General features: G+C 34.8%; 1 protein-coding gene across 1 annotated transcript; it reads left to right on the forward strand.

Moving 5' to 3' along the window:
* Positions 1 to 1,372: 1,372 nt before the first annotated feature.
* Positions 1,373 to 15,469, forward strand: LOC122038544. Its single transcript, XM_042598340.1, has 9 exons — positions 1,373 to 1,731; positions 1,842 to 1,911; positions 10,691 to 10,758; positions 10,864 to 10,925; positions 14,190 to 14,271; positions 14,351 to 14,584; positions 14,814 to 14,942; positions 15,019 to 15,080; positions 15,185 to 15,469. The coding sequence occupies exons 1-9, from the start codon at positions 1,594 to 1,596 to the stop codon at positions 15,300 to 15,302; spliced, it is 963 nt and encodes a 320-aa protein (XP_042454274.1). The 5' UTR covers positions 1,373 to 1,593; the 3' UTR covers positions 15,303 to 15,469.
* The last annotated feature ends 1,014 nt before the right edge of the window (positions 15,470 to 16,483 follow it).

Consider the following 16,483-nt stretch of genomic DNA (forward strand, 5'->3'; position numbering starts at 1 on the left):
GCAGTCGATTGGTGGTTTCATCAGTCGACTGGTGCAGTCGACTGGGAGCGAATAGAGGGCTGGTATCGAGCCGTTGGGCCGTAACGGTCGAATTTCCACAGAGGACAGTCGACTAATGGTTTTGGCAGTCGACTGGTAGGCGGGATTTTCCAACCTGTGACATATATAACCGAGACTTGGGAGCTTGGTTGAGGTTGACGAAATAGAGGTGGTTAACCCCTATTAGTAGTCTACCTGTGCCCTAGCGTCTTAAGTGTTCTTGTGAGAGTTGTGGTGAGGTTTCTCCATCCACAAGGAGCTATGTGAGCTAGCTAGAGTTTGTCGGGGAGTCATCCACTGACGGATCGGGATCGTCCACCTTACGGACAACTGTGGAATAGGAGCCCTAATCTCCGAATCACGTTAAATGATCGTGTAGCTTGATTTATATTTCTTGTCTTGTATTTAGATTAGCTTTCTACTTGTTTGTTTGTATTTCCGCTGCGTAACTAACAAGTGTAGGAAGAAGCGATCGATTTGAGTGAGACGCTATTCACCCCCCTCTAGCGGACGTTAAGGTCCCAACACACCAAATACGTGGGGAGTAGAATTTGGAAACAATATTGATTAAAATTTCTATTTTTATATATTTTCGTATATTTTTTTTGTATATTATTATATGTACTCTTCATTTGAAAAAAAATTATTCATAAATTATAAATATGTTTACTATTAATTGTTAATATTTTTGTTAGTTTCATATATATATATATATATATATATATATATATATATATATATTATTTTGATCCATATTTTTAAAATTTTTATAAATAATAATTCTTAAAATTTTTATAAATAAACAAAAAATTTACAAACATATAATAAAAAAAATTATTCAAAAATAATGAAATTGATAAAAAAAAATAAAAAAAAGGTTAAAAAACAAAACCAATAAAAAAAGAAACAAAATTAAAACAAACGTGGATGAGAGAATAAAGAAAAGGGTATAAAGGTAAAAAAAAACATGGGGTGGGGGCGCGAAAAAAACCTCCCTATTTTAGGGGCATTCTTTTCAATGGAGTAAAAAAAAAAATTAAAGGGAAAGGGAAAAGACAAAGACAATGATGCAGACCACTTTTAATTTTTTTCAAAAAGGAATTTAATAATTAGTTGATTCCACTGCCTCTTCATTTAACAGCGCTTTCCCTGTTTATTTATTTATTTATTTTTTAAGAAGAGAGGTTTAGTTTTATCAATTTGTCCCTAAATTAATATATAAATTAATAAAAAAATTATAAATAATTACTAATCATTGATACAGGTATTAATACGATTAAACGTGCTAATCATCGTACCACGTCTTAACTGACTTCGATTTTATTGGCCCTTGCTTGTATGCTCTATGTTAACTGGATAGATGCTCCTTTTTCCACAACTTGTGGCGGAAGCCACTGCTTTGATTGATCGATTAATAAGTCATGCCTCTCGCTGATAGATTTTGAGCTCAAGGAGGTCGGTCGGCCACGCTGTTCGTCTCACAATCGCAAATCGCAAGGCTGACTATTAACACGCCGTCGATCACATAGAAGAGGAGGAGAGCAGCGGAGGGCGATGCAGCGGTACTGGTCGCAGTCGTTGGGCTCTTTGGCGCAGTTGCTGTGGGAGGAGGAGTACAGCAACTCCTTCGCACTCGGCGAGATGGGCACCGTCCTCGATTCCCATTTCTTGGCGCTAACCGCCATCGTCACTGTAAACCTCCCTTATCTTTGTTTGCGTCATCCTCTCTTTCTTTACCTGGGGATGGGTTTTAGGGGTGTTCTCAACTTCTCTGTCTTGATTTGCCTACTGGAATATGTCAGGTTGCCTATCAGTTTGTGTTCTTCGTCATTACGGCGCTCCTCAAATTCGATAAAGTTACAGATTTTGCAGGTGAATACTGCTTTTTGATATTGCCACTGTCTTTCTTGTTCGATTCTTCAATTTGTTGCTTAACCATTTTCATCCAATAAGGTAGCTAAGATATGTTCCTGGATATCCCGCTATGATTTAACTGTAGTTAAATAAGGGACATATAGCTGTCCAACTATTTTGGTTCTGTAATTATTAAGAAATTTTGATGCTACTTAGTTCTTAGGTTTTCACAAAAGAAACAATGAAGACAAAACCAATGCATGATCAAGAGTTTAGCCTTCCGTCAGAAGAGGGTTGCTGTCCCTTGCATGAGTTGGCAATAGGGTTAACCCTCACACGCCTAAGCCGATCTAGCATGAATTGGGACATACCTAGTGTGACTCTACTATAAACAAGCTAGGTATGCCCGAGTTGAGGGGTGTGGTTAGCTCATTTTCATGTTTGACCGACTCTGATTTTGGGATGGGCCAGACCGGGATGGGCTTGGGTTGGGTCGAGCATGGGGCTTAAAACAATTCGAATCTAGGGATGCAATATAGGTCAACTGAATTTAGCCTTATGCTACATATGACTCAAGCTCAAACCTAATGTCCTTCTACACTTTAAATAGTCAAAATGCTTATCAAATAATAAAATTATAGGGGTATTTTAAAAATAAAATAATCCAAATATGTTTTTTTTAAAAAAAAAAAATCTCTCATAAATACCCCTCCTTGCCTATCCTTTTCTTTCAAATTTAATTCAACAAATTATGTAATTGTGTCACACATATAAGAATAAGTACTTTTTTTATATATAGTTTTGGCCAAGATCAAGAAGTAACCTAACCATGCTTGACTCGATATGGATTGACCTAGGCTAGTCAAAGGGTCAAATAACTTGTATACATAACTATTATAACTATTGAATATGTTCTTGGGATAAATTAAAGTCATTATATTAGTAAAATTTGTAAAATCACACAATGAGAAGCCATAAATATACCCTATATGGCAAATAGTACAATAATAATAATAATAATAATAATAATAATAATAATAATATATATAAAAGAGAAAGAGATAATATATTTCAATAACCTAATCTGCTTACATATAGGTATTTATATATATAAGAAGGGAAAGAGGATCATATAATTATGGTATGTCTATCAATCATTAATTACAATCAATCTTAATCCCTATAATCAAGCTAATCTAAATCAATTATAATCCCTACAATTAAGGGAATCTTTGGAAGTATTAAACACTCCCCCTCAAGCTGGAGCATATATGTCAATCATATCTAGGGTGTCACAAAGTTCTGAGAATCGTTTTCCTCCTAATGCTTTAGTGAAGACATTGATAACTTGGTCGGATGATGATGTGAATGGCGTGACAATTTTCGGACTCATTACATACTCATGAATAAAGTGAGAGTCAACCTCAATATGCTTAGTCCTTTCATGAAAAATTGGGTTACTTACAATGTGAATAACTGCTTGATTATCACATTACATTGGTAGTCGTTAATTGTAGGTAAACCCTAATTCTTCAAGCAAATTCTTCAAGCAAATTCTTCAGCCATAACATCTTGGTTACAGTGTGAGTCATGGCTCTGTACTCGGCTTCGGCAATTGATCTGGCAATAACATTTGTTTCTTACTATGCCATGTTATTAGATTTCTCCCTGTATAAGTGCAATACCCAAAAGTAGACCATCTGTCAGTCTTAGATCTAGCATAATCGACATCAGAATAAACTTCGATCTTTAGGTGTCCATTTCTCTTAAATGACAACCCTTTTCCTTTTCCTAGAGATTTCTTAATGTACTTAAGAATCCTAATAGCGGCATGATAGCGTTTAGATGAAGAAGAGACAAAAGAGAACACTCGATAGCAGCAACTTAGATGAGGAAAAGACAAAAATTGAGAATCAAGTTATTTCAAATTGCTAATAAATCTAAAACATGGTTACAAGCATAGGCTATGCATGCCTTTATATAGCAGTAGGAGAAACTAATCTGATCCTAAAATCATGCCATGGATCCTTAAATTATGCATCTAGATTTTGACTTTGATTCAAAACATATCCATTAAATACGGACAGATTCTATCTTAATTTTGAATTGATTTAAATAATACAACATAGTTTCCCTTAAACCAAGTCACAAATGTTAGCCATCCCAATTGCCTTCTTCAACTTGAGAAAAGTCTCTGTCTTCATTGATTTTGTAAAGATGTCTGCAACTTGACATTCACTAGGACAATACTCAATGTTGATTTGTTTTTCTTTAACCCATTCTCTAATTTTATGATACTTGATATCTATATGCTTGCTGCGACCATGAAAGGCAGGATTCTTAGATAATGCAATTGTTGACTTGTTATCACATAAAATTATCATAGGGCCATCTTGTTTGTGTGAAGAAAATCTAAAATTTTTCTTAGCCAAATTGCTTGTGTAGCATAATTTGTTGTTGCTATATATTCTGCATGTGTTGTTGAAAGTACTACCACTTGCTGTTTTTTAGAAGACCAAGAAAATATAGCTGAACCTAGATGAAAAGCATATCCTGATGTACTCTTTCTGGTCTCAACATTTCCACTATCTATAAATCCAACAAGTTTCACAATTTTATTAGTAAAATACAAGATTCCATCATTAATTGTACCTTTGACATATCTGAGAATTCGCTTTGCTACAGCCCAATATGACTCTTTTGGTTTCTCCATAAACCTGCTAAGTCCCCCAACTTCAAAAGAAATATCTAGCCTCCTAGCAACCAAATATCTTAAACTCCCAATCAAGCTTTTATAAGCTGTAATATTCATACTCTTACCATTTTCATCTTTGGACAACTTTATCTTTTCAATCACGAGAGTAGGAACCAGTTTTGAGCACTCCATTCTAAACCTTTTCAAAATATCAAAAGAATATTTCTTTTGTGAGACAAAAATCCCATCATCCATCTGAATAACTTCAAGTCCTAGGAAATAACTCATTAAGCCTATATCTGTCATTTCAAATTTACTAACCAAAGCCTCCCTGAATTCTGTGATTAACTTTAAGTTATTTTCGGTGAAGATCAGGTCATCAACATAAAGACAGACTATGAGTGTATCACCAGATTTAGTATGTTTAACATATAAAGCATGCTCATAAGGACATCTCAAAAAACCATTTTCAGTAAAGTAAGAATCAATACAACTATATCATGCTCTCGGTACTTGTTTTAAACCATATAAAGCTTTCTTTAACTTGTAAACTTTATTATCTTCCCCTTTCTTTACGTATCCTGAAGGTTGTTCAACATATATTTCTTCTTCCAAGAAGCCATTTAGAAAAGCAGATTTCACATCCATTTGATGCAGTTTTCAATTATTTTGAGCAGTAAGTGAAATAAGCATGCGAACTATATCAAGTCTACTCACAGGTGAAAAAAAACTCAAAAGTAATTAATGCCTGCTTTTTGCTTGTAACCTTTTGCAACTAACCTTGCTTTAAAATGGTCAATTTCACCATTTGACTTATACTTTGTCTTGTACACCCATTTTATTTCAACTGGTTCTTTTCTTGGAGGTAATTCAGTCAATTCCCAAGTATCATTAGTTTCAATGGCCTGAATTTCCTCATCCATTGCCTTTAACCAATGAGTCTTTTTTGCAGCATCCTTAAAAGATATAGGATCACAATTTGCAAAAAGAACAAACTGAACAATTTCCTCATCAGACAGGTCATTATCATTACTTAATATGTAATCTTGTAAGCGAGCTGGTAATTGGCGCTTGTGATCTCCTAGTTGGTGCTTCAGATTGTTCAGAAACTTGAATATTATTTTGAGTAGGCTGCTCATCCAAAAAGTCATTGGGAATATCAGGAATAACCATTGACTTTTCTTTTTCAATAGACCAATTCCAACTACCATGTTCATCAAAAATCACATCACGACTTATACTAACTTTCTTAGTTTTAGGATTATATAGCTTATAAGCCTTTGATGTATTACTGTAGCCAATAAAGATATATTTCTCACCTTTATCATCAAGTTTCTTCCTCAACTTATCTGGTACATGTGCATATGCCAAACAACCAAAGATCTTGAGATATTTGACAGTTGACTTTCTTCCACTCCAAGCTTCCTCAGGTGTCTTATCTTGAACACTTCTTGTTGGGCACCTATTCAAGACATACATAGCACAAGATACAACTTCTGCCCAGAAATGCTTAGGCAGATTTTTTGATTTCAACATACATCTTACCATGTCCATAACAGTTTTATTTTTTCTCTCAGCCACCCCATTTTGTTGTGGAGTGTATCTAGCTGTCATTTGATGTTGAATACTATGCTTCTTTAAAAAATCATCACAAACAATATATTCTGTCCCTCTATCAATTCTTAAGATTTTGATTTCATGCCCACTTTGTTTTTCAACAAATAACTTAAATTGCTTGAAAATATCACATGCTTCTAACTTTTGATGTAGAAGATAAACCCAAGTTTTCCAACTCAAATCATCAATAAAAGTAATAAAATAATTATTACCTCCAAGTGATGGAACTTCAACCGTGCACAAATCTGAATGAACAAGTTCTAACTGTTTTTGGCTCTCCATGACTTTTCTATAGGAAAAGGTTCTCTATGCTTCTTGCCAATTATGCAAGTCTCACAAACATGAATAGGCTTCATAATATCATGTAACTCAAAAACAAGCTTCTTTCTTGCTAAATAATTTAACCCAGAAAATGAAAGTGCCCAAAACACATCTGCCACAACCAATTATCATCCAAAATCCCAGAATTAAAGAAAGAAAGAAATTTATGCTGAATTTTCAAAGGAAATAATCGATTTTGAGACATCTTTACTTTTTCTATCAATTTCCCTTTTCCATCTGTTATGGGGCAATACCCCTGAGCAATGCATATTTTATAACCCTTTTCTGATAATTGTCCCATAATAAGTTTTGGTGAAGTTCAGGAACATAAAAGACATCAGATATAAAATTTTGAGAACCATCTTTTAATTGAATATAAATTTTACCTTTTCCCAAAATTGGTACTTTTGTCTTATTTCCAAAAGTAACCTCTGACTGAATTGATTCATCTAACTCCAAGAATAACTCTTTTCTTCCACACATATGGTTACTACATCCAGTATTCGAAAATCATACGTTCTCATCTGTAGGTAAACTGTTACTGGCCAATAGTAAAGTTTCAGATTCATTAGTGTTCTCACCATAATTTCCAGCAATATTTGCCTGGTTGCCACGATTGTTAAATTTCTTATATCTACAATCTGCAATTTTTTGCCCATATTTTCCACAATTATAGCAATGAGCAAGAAACTTATCTTGCTTGACATTATCTCCAATTCTTCATTGATTTGAGTAATTACCTCGTCCTCTTCCTTTATATCCTCTTCCTCTTCCACGACCTCTATTGAATCCTCCTCCTCTTTGACTAGAGTCAGTCGTGTTAAGAGTAAACATGACTCTTTAAAGCTTCTTCATTTGCTGGTGTTTCCGTCTTTGCTTCGATCCTGCCAATATGACTTTCTATCATACTTTTTAATTTTGCAATTGTCAGCGGTTCAATATCATGTGATTCTTGAATTGAGGCCACCACATGATCATACTTCAATGGTATGGTTCGAAGAATCTTCTCAACTACGGCATTATCTCCAATTTTATCTCCATATAATCTCATTTTATTGACAAGATCAGTAAGACGTGAAAAATATTGCTCGACTGTTTCTGTTAGCGATTGCAACTTTGATTTTTGTGCTCAATCAACTCCTTTGTATGACAATTTTAAGATGTCCCACGCCACCTTTGCCGTCTTAGCATTTGCTATCATGCCAAAAATTGAATAATCTACTCCTTGATGAATTTGTTCCAACACAAGTTGATCTCAACATTGAGAGATTGCAACGTCTCCTTCTGAAAGACTTGGATCAATAGAGCTTTAAAGATTTTGAGCTTTCAAATGTGTAGACATCATTATCTGCCAATAATTATAATCGAGCTTCCCATCTAATTTGGGACTAGACCAAACAACATTAAAGTTGTTTGTCATATTTTACTATTAAAAAAATGAGTTAGAAGGTAACTTGGCTTTGATACCACTTTGATAGCGTTTAGATGAAGAAGAGACAAAAGAGAACACTCGATAGCAACAATTTAGATGAGGAAGAGACAAAAATTGAGAATCAATTTATTTCAAATTGCTAATAAATCTAAAATATGGTCACAAGCATAGGCTATACATGCCTTTATATAGCAGTAGGAGAAACTAATCTGATCCTAAAATCATGCCATGGATCCTTAAATTATACATCTAGATTTTGACTTGATTCAAAGCATATCCATTAAATACGGACATATTCTATCTTAATTTTGACTTGATTTAAATAATACAACACGACATCCCACTGAACTTGCTTTAACTTATCCATAAACGACTAACTATTCCAACTGTAAAGGATATGTCAGGTTTCGTTGCTATTAAATAGACGAGTTTCCCAATAAGCCGTCTATATTTTGCCTTATCCTCAAAGAACTTTCTAGTATCATCCTAAACACTTGAATTAATATCCATAGGTGTATCAACCAATTTTGTTCCAAGCAATCTAGTTTCTTTGAGTAAATCTGTAGCATACTTTCGTTGACATAATGAAACTCCAGATTTGTTGTGAGTAATTTCAATTCCCAAGAAATACTTAGGACGCCCCATATCCCTCGTCACAAAGTGTTGTTGTAAATACTTCTTAACTTTGTCTATCCCACATATATCACTGTCAGAAATTAAGATATCATCAACATAAACAATAAAAATGATAATCCCATTTGTGCTCTGTCGTAGAAACATAGAATGATCCAATTTGCATTGTTTGAAGCCAACAACACTGATTATATTATTGAATTTCTCAAACCGGCCTCTGGGGCCTTGTTTAAGACCATAAATAGTCTTTTTAAGCCTGCAAACCATAGTAGCATTCTCCCCCTAACAAGATACCCTAGAGGTTGCTCCATAAACATGGTCTCATGCTAGTCGCCATAAAGAAAAGCATTCTTCACATCTAGTTGTTAGTCAAGATTGATTGACAACCAAGGAGAATAGAACTCTAATAAAATTCGGGCGAGCAGTAAGAGAGAATGTCTCAAATAATCAATACCATAAGTCTGTGTTGTTGGTCCCGTGTGGTCGACAAGAGGGGGGGCGAATTGTCTGAAAAAGAAATATACCCTTCTCGATTCTTTCGACATTAGATTAAAAAAACACTTGTTAGAAAAACAGAAATAAATTGCATAGAAATGAAAAGAGGCTACCGGATTTTACTTGGTTACAACCAGGGAGGTTGTTAATGAAGCATACTAAAAATCTCCTTTCGTCGTAGGCGGAGAAGCCTCTTATAAGCGTTGAAAACACAGAACAATGAAGATAGAAAAGAATAATTCGAGTACAAGTGTTGTGTTCAAATGAAGAAGACTAGGGCTCTACTTATAGCCCATTGGTCGAAAATAGTCGTTTGCTGATGTGGCTACTCCGGGCGCCTGGACTCGCTCCGGGCGCTCCTAGCTGTGCGCCTTATCTGCCCGTAACGGCTACGCAACGGTGCGGTGATTAAAATTTATCACGGTTCGGGTGCCAGTACCTAGTCTGGGCGCTCGGAGTGCTGCTGACGTAGACCCAAAGTTGATCCGCAGTAATAGATATGGCAAAAAAAATGCGACAAATATTCCCTAATAGTGTCACAGCCCAGCCACTTTGTTATCAAATTAGTTTTTAATTTTAGGATAAAAGGAGAAAAATACAACAAAAGAAGGAAACGATTATAATGAACTTTCCGTTAGAAAATTTTAGGTGATTTCAGAATATTCATCGATGAAGGTGATAAAATATTTGAACTTAAAGCACACATATGAACATTGATAGGGAAAGATTGTCACGCCCCGAGGGAGTCCCTGTCCGAAGAAATTTTGGCAACACTTCCCCTGTACGGGTGACAATCTGAAGCAATTCTACATACAAAATATACATCAGCCACAAGCGGCTGGAATATACACACAACCACGCAGTTATATATAAATTTAACAAAGATGATCTAGTATGTTTAGCTAATTTACAAGTGCTTGAAGACTTGATAGATTGGGATCCATTTGCCTCTGAGTTTTGGAGAGAGGGATGATTAATATGGCTGTAAATCTCGAGGGATGAAGATGTAGCAAAGAGGGTCAAAGACAGTAGAGGTACATATAACTAATACAACCCATGAGATTCATCCCTAACACCAATTAGCTTGCCTACTCGAATGTTGAATGGAAACAGAAGTAGCATCAAATGTGATAGAACAATTCAATGATCTAGTAGATTTGCTGATAAACAACTAGTTCAATAGAAACTGATAGACGATTGATTGAATGAAAACACAAAGATATATAAAACACATATTTATCTTCCTTAGTAAACAACTGGAAAGAAAGAAGTAAAACTATCTTCCCATTTATTACTATTCTCCTCTCCTTCTCATTCTTTCTTTTTTTTCCCTTCTTTTTTCTCCTTCTTTGCAGTTGAGCTTCTATCTGCTGAAATAGGAGGAATCTGCTATTCTTTATTTACTGAGAGCACCATATGATACTTGCTGGCCTTATCTGGACGCCAAAATCTGTTCCTTTTTTTTTTGGAATTTGAATTTTCTATTGAAATGGGTTAGGCTTCACTGTTACATTCAAAATTCCAGTTTTAGTAATACCTTTCTAATTGTTGATGTATTGTCTGCTTGAATTTTTAAATCAACCTCATGTCTTTTGTCAATACAGGTAGCACAAATTTTATTATACTTGCATTATTAACACTAATAGTGAAAGGATCATGGCATTTCAGACAGGTATCTTTTTCTCCTGAACCACATTACTTGGTGAATTTTGTCCCATAAGTTATTCTTTAAAAGTATATATCAGCATCCCACATTACATATTGTTCTACTTACCAGATTGTGCTGACTATTCTTGTATCGCTTTGGGGCCTCCGCCTAGCATTGTTCTTACTGATGAGGTATTCTACATCATGCAGTTTCTTTCTTCAAGCATTATCCAGATATATTAAATAATAGGTCTTTTCTTTGTTGACCACAATGTTCATCCTGAGATTCAAGATTGAGATTATATTGTTAGTGCTGAACATAAATTTTTACTAGTGAAGGTCATTCTTTTAACTTGTTTCTCCTTTTTATTTTATTTTTAAAGAAAACTAGGAATTGAATCATTCTGCAATCAAGAACCCTTAACCTTCCTTGGTAAAATTTAATGACAGCTATGTTCACAAATGTAGCCTACAATGTGTTTTGTTGATCAAATACGCTCAATAGTCTCTTACAAGATCAACAGAAGGTTTAGAGTTGATTACTACCCTTTGGCTAAATTGATCTATAAATAGTAAAGTAAACCTTCCTTAGTAGCCAATTCCCTTATAATGTGGAAGAAGCCCCTTCACAACAATTACTCCTCTATAATAATTAATTCCTGACCAGCGCAAATAAATTGTTGCATACTCCCTATCAGTCTTTCAAGCAACATCACAAAATATATCATTCCTTCCAATATTAACAATTGTTGCTTCATGAAGCTCACTTGAAACTCTTTTTGACATCACATCCTTACACTTAGGCATTGGTCTTAATTAAATCGTATCAGATTCCACATTGCAAACTAATTCTTGAGCACGGAGGTCAATCCTCAAACCTGCCATTATTTCTATTCCTCCCCAAGTATCAAATTGTAGCGGCAATAAAAGGCTTCACCTCATTGGATTGTTCTTTATCCCGAGAAGACCCCTCAACAAATCACTTCCCAGCTAAATAATCTCCCATGTAACAAAACTTTTACCCCCTTAACTTTTTTACTAGAGTCCACAGTTCTTTTCCAAAAGGAGATTAATATTCTTAAAACCATTCTATCTTTTGCACAAACATAACATATCTCAGTTGAAACATTCAAAATTGATGGAAAATAACCTGATGTCGGCAGCATCCCCAAGCTATAATCTTTACAAAATTCTTTGCCCTTAGTGATATATTAATAGTTCATAGAATCTTTCATTTCAGCTGAGTTTAGTCCTCCATAATTTAAAAGTTTGTCTCCCTCATAAAATATTTAGCTACCTTAGCCAACTCATCAGTAGCACCATATTGGCACACCCAAGTATCTTCACACATCAGAAATTTATATTGTTAAGAACTTACTGACCAAGAAGTGTGAACATAATAGAATATAAACAATTCCCATTCAATTTTCCTCGTATGAGCTCTTGAACCAGCTTATATTTCCTTGGGTTCTGCACATTGACATATGCTGGCCACAGTTGATATGAATAGAGCTAATCCAAGAATCATTCGTAATGTTTATTACTCCCACTTCTATAATCTGTATAATCACACAAGCGCTTCGCTCCAGTATACCCCTCTGAATATTCCTGAAAGCACAAGATGAACTCCCACTTCACACTTCTCCCCAAGGATGTGTGACACCATATCTTCCTCTTAGTACTTGATTTCCAATCAGTCATGTCATTCAAATAAGGCAAACTTCTTTCGCATTACTAGTATCTTCTTATCAGCCTTACAATTAATCAATAATCATCACAAAACATCATAGTGGATATTTCAACCCCCTACTTTACAAGGAATATTTTCTGAGCGACATTATGATCAAGCAACCCTGCTAGTAATTTCTATGTTGAGAAATAAATGAGACCAAGGATCTCCTTTCCTGATAACAATACTATTTCTGAATTCCATAGAAAAGAATGTTATTATTCACCTTACAACAAAATATGAAGCCAAACATGCTTTTTAAACCATTGAATTAACTTCTCAAGAAAATCCATAAGCCTCATTTTAGCAATGACTGTGTTCCAAGAAACTCTATTAAACGCCTTTTCTAATTTTGACAATAACATAGGAATTTGCACTCTGAAATCAGCAATAAGAATGCATCATTTCATTAACCACGAGAAGGTTTTCATGGATACTCTTTCCTGTAGGAGAAACTTCCTGATTAGGTTTCATTCATTAACAAATCTTAGTCATAACTATATACAACTACTACAACAACAACAACCAAGCCTTATCCCATTAGGTGAGGTTGACTATATGATCCTTCTCTATCGTTGGGCTCTATTCTCTACTATATGATCATCTATATTTAAATAAATTTTATAATGTTTTATCATTGCTAACTAAGTCTTCCTTGGTCATAAATGTATAATTTACATTATAAAGTGAGATAGGCCTAAAATTTTTGATGGCTACAATGCACATTTTTTGATGAATAAAAAATTATTCTAGTTTTACCTGAGTAGCACAACAACCTATGCATAAACCCCATCCTTAAGAAGTTTTGATATCCATTCACAAGCCCCATAACAGTTTTCTAAGAATAAACAAAAATCTCAGCACGTGGTTCAGGGCTTTTGTCCCTTCTCAAACTATCCTGTGTATAACCTACGCCTTCATAAGAGCAACATCTAACTAGACTATTAGCCTGCACAGAAGATAGCCTTTCCCATCCACCTAGGCAATATTAGCAATATACTGATAAATAGCAAACTTAACCTTCCATAACTTCTGATACCAATCTGCAAAAGCATTATAAATAGCCTTATTCTCCCTATTAACAACATGGTTTTCCCAAATCTCTGCTGCCTCATTCTTTGTTCTCGTTGCTTTCACCTGATTATGGAAGAAAGCAATAGCCAAGTTCAAGCTTCTAATCTTCCTACTCCCTTGTTCAGTCAAACCTCAACAACTCTCTTTAGCTTTAATCTTCCTAGGCTTCTAAAGAGCTACCACAAATCCGCCTGCAATACTCCTGCTACTCTTGTAGTCCAAACTGCTAATTAGTTTGCCAAAACTGTTGATTTTTACACCCACATTAAAATCTTTCCCTCACTCTTGTCATTCCAGCGCCTCTTAATAATTTCCCACAGACCTTCATACACTCTCCTACTAGCCTAATTCCAGATCTTATACAAATCAGCACCCAGAGCTACTAGAGATGGCAATATTAGACCTGACCCAATCACACCAACTGATCTAAATATATTGTTCTTCTATTGATATTGCAATATTTTGTTTTTGAATTTCATTGAAGTTTTGTTATTGAACTAGTTTATTCTTTCATAGAGCATAGTTATATATGTGTCTAAATTCTATCCAAAACTTCTAGTCACTAAACATTCTTATATGGATTCGTTGGCTATCAAGATTCTTATCATTATAAGAATACATGGTACTTTGTTCTTTTCTTGTCTTTCAATTAGAATTCTGCAATGGGGGGAGGACAGGCGCTTTGATGAAATGCGTAATAACTTGGGAAAGTTAGCTGTTTTCTGGATATTCCAGGTTTCAAGCAACAACATATGCTTTGCATATCAATAATGCGACTTCTTAGGACTTAAAACGAAATTGTATGTTTTCTCAGGCTGTCTGGGTTTGGACTGTAAGCTTGCCACTTACTATTGTGAATGCTAGCAAGAGGAACCCATCTGTTGAGGCTCGAGATGTCATTGGATGGATAATGTGGATCGTAGGCATCTCTATTGAAGCAATTGCTGATCAGCAGAAGTTGCAATTTAAGAACTCTCCTGCAAACAAGGGAAAGTGGTGCGCTGTCGGGGTTTGGAAATATTCTCGCCATCCAAATTACTTTGGCGAGGTCATTGATATTTCGATCTCATTCTTTCTCATCCTTTTCCATTTTCATACCATACTCTAGTTATTGCTACCTAGCCAACACAAAGAAGGCATTGTCATCCAAACAATTCACTGAGATATCTTGATGTGTGCTGAATTTAGCTGTACACATCACTCGGTGCAGTTCAACATATGACGAATTGGCAGTGGATAAAGAAGAACATAATTGAATATTGCTTTGTTCAATGCAGATTTTCCTTTGGTGGGGAATATTTGTGGCTTCCACTCCAGTTTTGAAGGGTGCAGAATGGCTCGTGGTGCTTGGACCCATCTTCCTCACTCTCTTACTTCTTTTTGTCAGCGGCATTCCTCTTCTTGAGGTTGGCAATTATAAACATAACCTTGACAGGCATGTTCGCTGTTACTATGTTTATTCTAACTCACTCGTTGAAACAGGCTTCTGCTGATAAACGATATAAGAGTGTATCAGAATACCGACACTACAAAGACACAACAAGGTCAGTTCTTGTTGCTTTACCTCTGGTTTCATTTCTTTTTTTCCTATCGCAATTGGGAGGTGGAAAAAGTAGAGACTAAATTAAGCTGCTTGTGTATCTTCCAGCCCACTAATTCCGTTACCACCTTTTGTGTATGGAAATCTCCCTGCATGGTTCAAGGTTGCGTTTCTCTTCGAGTTGCCTCTCTATAGCCGAAGCCTTGCACAGGAAATATCTACTTAGCAAAAGCTCTTATGTAGCATTAATTTCTCATAGAATGATCATCGTAGAGAAATACCTCTATTGTTCCATTTTATTAAGAAAGATTGTTACAAGGTCGATCCTAAAACTAAATTTGATAGTGTTCAAGTTTGTTTATTATATAGATATCTCAATTTGTGATGTGATAATTAAACTTTTAAAATTTATAAGATATCAACAATTAATGGATACAAATAGTAGTATAAATACACATGTTCAATATATTATTTTTATATAGTTAAATGGAAAATACTTGAGTTTATAAGCATCTTTGTTCAGATATCACTGTTGGTAGAATGCAGGGATCCTAATCTTCACGTAATGTACAGTATCTTTGTCATGTGACTGGCACATCTACATATAGAAACCTTCATGCATTTCATGGTATGTTTTTATCCTTTTTTTCCCCCCTATTAATCAAGCTAATAATCAACATAGTTGTATTCCTAGATTGGTGTAGAATCTATAAGTGATGCTAGAACTCATTAATAAACAAAAACGACCATTCGAAGATCATCAAAATATTTTAGTTAAAATGCCATCAAGATCAAAATCATATCATACAGATATTATTACATCTCTAGGAGTGTCATGAATATGATTTTTGCATTTTAGCCATCATTTTCTTTACTCTTTTAAGGATATTAATGTCTTTTGAATAAAAAATTTGGTGGTAGTAAAATATCCAAATTAGCAATTTGAGACTCTCATTGCTTTGGGAGTCTTTAATTAAAGAATTCATTTATGACATCACATGGCCAATTTGATTAGTTTAAGATCATATGTAAAAAAAAAAAAAAAACCTTGATAAGCCCCTTGACACACACTGAGATACTATAAAAATCTATCCATAACCTCAAATGATCCATTTGAGCCATCTATATATAGTCGTCAAAGCATTTTGGCAAAGAAATATTAATGAATTTAAAATGTCCAAATTGACTATCTGATGCCTCTAGGCTTCCATTGTGCTAAGGATGTATTAAGGGGCTGTTTGTTTGGGGGGTTTGGAATAGGAATAGAATAAAATTTGTGCTTGGTTTGGGAAAATGAAGGTATGACCTACGGATTCATTCCTCTAAATAAAGGAATGAGTCATTCCTGAGTAATATGAGGGGTATGAGTATTATTCTCATTTCATTAATATTTGTAATCATTCTCAT

Source organism: Zingiber officinale, chromosome 1A (assembly GCF_018446385.1).
Source record: "Zingiber officinale cultivar Zhangliang chromosome 1A, Zo_v1.1, whole genome shotgun sequence".
In the NCBI taxonomy this organism is placed as follows: Eukaryota; Viridiplantae; Streptophyta; class Magnoliopsida; order Zingiberales; family Zingiberaceae; genus Zingiber; species Zingiber officinale.

Excerpts from the sequence above, each read along its gene's own strand:
- LOC122038544 (XM_042598340.1), top strand. The coding sequence starts at position 1,594 with ATGCAGCGGTACTGGTCGCAGTCGTTGGGCTCTTTGGCGCAGTTGCTG. Across the intron at positions 1,912-10,690 it reads TAAAGTTACAGATTTTGCAG|GTAGCACAAATTTTATTATA; the intron begins GTGAATACTGCT and ends TTGTCAATACAG. Across the intron at positions 10,759-10,863 it reads GATCATGGCATTTCAGACAG|ATTGTGCTGACTATTCTTGT; the intron begins GTATCTTTTTCT and ends TCTACTTACCAG.